Source organism: Egretta garzetta, unplaced genomic scaffold, assembly GCF_000687185.1.
Source record: "Egretta garzetta isolate BGI_Z169 unplaced genomic scaffold, ASM68718v1 scaffold27, whole genome shotgun sequence".
Taxonomy (NCBI): Eukaryota; Metazoa; Chordata; class Aves; order Pelecaniformes; family Ardeidae; genus Egretta; species Egretta garzetta.
The window spans coordinates 2,166,222-2,170,049 of NW_009260400.1; the positions used below are offsets into that span (position 1 = coordinate 2,166,222).

Consider the following 3,828-nt stretch of genomic DNA (forward strand, 5'->3'; position numbering starts at 1 on the left):
TGCTGAACCCCTTTGCCTGGGGGACTCTGGAGGTCTGTGAGCACTCCTTGGCTCAGCCGACAGCACCCCAAGTTGGGATGCTGCGGCTGAGTCCCTGGGAGCAGACGAGGGACAGGCTTGTTTCAGCACAGTGAAAGGAGCTCTGGGGCAGATGGTCTGCTCGAGCTCGGTCCTTCTGTCCTAGCAGATCCGGGTGTTGAAGCTGGGCTGATGGATTTCCTGCTCTTCGGCAGCCTCATCTCAGCTGTGGACCCCGTGGCAGTGCTGGCCGTCTTTGAAGAGGTCCATGTAAACGAGACCCTCTTCATCATCGTATTTGGCGAGTCTCTCCTGAATGACGCTGTCACCGTGGTGAGTTGGAGCTTGGGGGGGACCCAAAAGTGGAACCGGAGGTGGGCCAGGTCACTGGAGTCCCCCAGGACAGGCGGAGGATGCAGGTGACATCCCCAAGCCGGGGGCATACCCATGCCAAGCTCTTTGGGTCTCTCTCCTGGCCCTGGGAGACTTTGCCTGCCAAGATGAGCCATGTTGCCTGGCAGACTTGGGGCAGGCGATGCCCGTTCCGCAGGGTCCATCCTGCCCACAGGTGCTGTCCCTCTCAAGGCAGGGCAATACTCTGCCTTCCCCAAGGGATTTGCCTCGCCTGCAGGTGCTGTACAAGGTCTTCAACTCTTTTGTGGAGCTGGGCCCGGCACGCATCCATGCCATAGACTACGTGAAGGGAGTAGGTGAGTATGTGCCCCACCAGCCCCACTGGCCCTTTTTCTGAGGTGGAAGTGTGGGGGACAAGCATGGGTGCTGTCATACCATGGGGTGGGCATTGAGCACCACAGCTCTGTCATCTCCGTCCTGGTGGTCACATGCCAGCGGTCATCACGGGATGCTTTGGTGGGGAGCTGGGTTGGAATGTGGGGCTTGGACAGCCCAGCATGGCAAGGCCACAGGGCACAGGAGCTGGGCTTGATTGCTTATGGCACAAATGAGCCTTCTTCCCCCATCAGCCTCCTTCTTCGTGGTGAGCCTGGGAGGCACAGCCGTGGGGCTCCTCTTCGCCTTCCTCCTGGCCCTGATCACGCGGTTTACTAAGCGTGTGCGCATCATTGAGCCGCTCTTCGTCTTCCTCCTGGCCTATGTCGCGTACCTCGCTGCTGAGATGGTCTCACTCTCCTCCATCCTGGCGTGAGTACCAGGGTGTCTACCAGGGGTTGTCCAGGGAATTGGGGGTGCAGTGCTGAGCAGCAAGAGGTGGCGAGCAGGCCCATTCCTCATCCCTCCAGCGTGTCATGCTGGCTCCTTCTGCCCCTCTGCAGAGTCACCTTCTGTGGGATCTGCTGCAAGAAATACGTGGAAGCCAACATCTCCCAGAAATCCCGCACCACAGTCAAGTACACCATGAAGACACTGGCCAGCAGCTCAGAGACCATCATCTTCATGTTTCTGGGCATCTCGGCTGTGGACACCTCCAAGTGGGCATGGGACACAGCGCTGGTGCTGGGCACCCTGTTCTTTATCCTGCTCTTCAGAGCTGTGGGTCAGTCTGCCCCATCGTGCTTCTGACCCTTTGCCAAAAAGTGGTATCCGCCAAGAAAGGCTGGGGCGTGGGACCAGCCACAGCTCCTAGCCTGGGCTTTGCCCCTGTCTCCAGGAGCAGGCAGGGCTCTGCTGGCATCCCAGGCTCTCCTTCTCCTTCCCTAGGCGTTGTCCTCCAGACCTGTGTACTCAACCGCTTCCGCCTCATCCCGCTGGACAGGATCGACCAGGTGGTCATGTCGTACGGTGGCCTCCGCGGAGCCGTGGCCTTCGCCCTAGTCATCCTGCTGGATAGGGCAAAGGTGAAAGCCAAGGACTACTTTGTGGCAACAACCATCGTGGTAGTGTTCTTCACTGTCATTGTGCAGGTGAGGATAGGCACCGTGCCCTCTTTCAGTGCTGCCCCCTTGCCCAGAGCTGTCCTGGGGGGCCGGGTGGGCGCCTGGGGACATGTGCCTGGGGCAAGTACCTCTTTTCAAGTCACCTTTGGTGCTAGGTGCCTCCTGGCACCCCATCCATCACTAGGCTGGGATGCAGGACCACCCCAGCAGCTGTTGCGATGGTGGGGCCATGGCCCACATTGTTTCCCTGTCGGCCTCTTGTTCTGGGACTCACTCCAAGAGTAGCAACAGCCTGGCCAGGCTGTTCTAGTTGCAAAGCTGCTTATGGCCCATGGCTCTGGGGGTCTGTGCCCCGGGGAGGAGAGCCACGTGGCAGATGGATGCAAGCCCAGGCGAAGGGGGACTAGGGGGGTACAACATGGTCACTGCCTGCTGGGACAAGGGACCATCGCCCACGTCCCAGGCACAAGGGGTCGGGTTGGTAGGGGCACACGCGGCCATCACTGCTGCTGTCCCCTGTCACTTCATGCTGCTTCTGCTCCCTGTGCCCCAGCCACACACCCTCTCACCCTCCCAGTCTTTCCCTTGCCGCCTTCTTCCATTCCAGGGCCTGACCATCAAACCCCTGGTGACGTGGCTGAAGGTGAAGCGCAGTGACCACCACAAGCCCACGCTGAACGAGGAGCTGCATGAGCACGTAGGTGCTGGTGCCGGAGGCTGCCCGGCTCCTCGCAGAGCCAGGGCTGGGCCAGGGCGATGCACGGCCCCGGCACCCCTAGGGCACCTGCAGCCTCGCCACTGCTCTCACCCTCTTCTCCTCGCTCAAGGCCTTTGACCACATCCTGGCGGCAGTGGAGGACATTGTGGGGCACCATGGCTACCATTACTGGCGGGACAAGTGAGTGTCTTAGCCAGGATCCTCTGTCAGCCATCAAGTGAGTGGAGGATGCATACCAGCCATATGGGGATGTGGCAGGGTCCCCCACTGCAGGACACCCCTGCTGTTGGCAGGGCAGCAGGACCAGGAAGGCTGTATGTCTGTCCATCAGTCAATCTGGAAAGGGACTGTCTGGCTGCTGTCGTGCAGCAGACTGAGCTCCCAAAAGCATCCCAGAGAGAGGTCGGGCAGGGGCTGCTCGGGATGCTGCGAGAGTTGGCATTGCTTGCCCGTGCCGGAGCTGCTGGGGGGCCACAGGGTGTCCACGGTGATGACGATGGCCTTGTGCCTCCCCACAGATGGAGCTGTGCTGGGCGCTAGGAGGGAACAGCCCTGTTAAAGCCTGGGCAGGGTTTATCTGCAGCAGAGCAGCAGGAAAAGGATGCGAAAAGCCTTTTTCCTGGAGGGAAAGCGCTCCAGCGGGGCAACCGCGCTGGCCCCAGTCCTGCTCCCATTGCCTCCCACAGACCCGCTGGGGTCTCTGGCTTCCCCTTGGGCAGGGATGGAGGGCCAGTGGGTCCCCTCCCCTCCTGTCCTCTCTGGCAAGTGTGTCCCAGGGCACGGCCAGGTCCTGCATGCCCAGACCGCTTTCGCCATGCTTTGGACACTCTCAACCTTGTGTGGGCAGTGGGTCCCTGGCCGTGGTACCTCGTGGGAGCTAAACTGCCCATGTCTTCATCTTGTGGCAGGTGGGAACAGTTTGACAAGAAGTACCTGAGCCAGCTCCTGATGCGGAAATCTGCCTACAGGCTGCGGGATGAAATCTGGGATGTTTACTACAAGCTGAACATCCGTGACGCTATCAGCTTTGTCGACCAGGTAGGGGCACGTGATGGGGGCTGGGCAGTGGGATGGCCCCGACAGGAGCCGGCTGGCCTGGGGTGCTGGTCCACCCCACGCATGACCATGCGTGTCCCCTCTGGCCAGGCAGTGGGGACCGCCCGAGCCTGGCTGGGTCCCCACTGCCCCGATGCCAGCCTTGCCCTCCCACCTCCCAGGGGGGCCACGTGCTCTCGGCCG

General features: G+C 61.2%; 1 protein-coding gene across 1 annotated transcript in view; it reads left to right on the forward strand.

Annotated features, from left to right (window-relative positions):
* Positions 1 to 3,828, forward strand: part of SLC9A5 (solute carrier family 9 member A5) — a gene marked incomplete at its 3' end in the record, with an annotated part of 13,392 nt that overhangs the window by 6,386 nt on the left and 3,178 nt on the right. The window contains exons 3-10 of the mRNA XM_035898802.1: positions 188 to 351; positions 650 to 728; positions 1,002 to 1,179; positions 1,311 to 1,531; positions 1,696 to 1,898; positions 2,479 to 2,568; positions 2,699 to 2,769; positions 3,498 to 3,627. Coding sequence (XP_035754695.1) covers positions 188 to 351; positions 650 to 728; positions 1,002 to 1,179; positions 1,311 to 1,531; positions 1,696 to 1,898; positions 2,479 to 2,568; positions 2,699 to 2,769; positions 3,498 to 3,627 — 1,136 coding nt within the window. The remainder of the gene's footprint in view (positions 1 to 187; positions 352 to 649; positions 729 to 1,001; positions 1,180 to 1,310; positions 1,532 to 1,695; positions 1,899 to 2,478; positions 2,569 to 2,698; positions 2,770 to 3,497; positions 3,628 to 3,828) is intronic.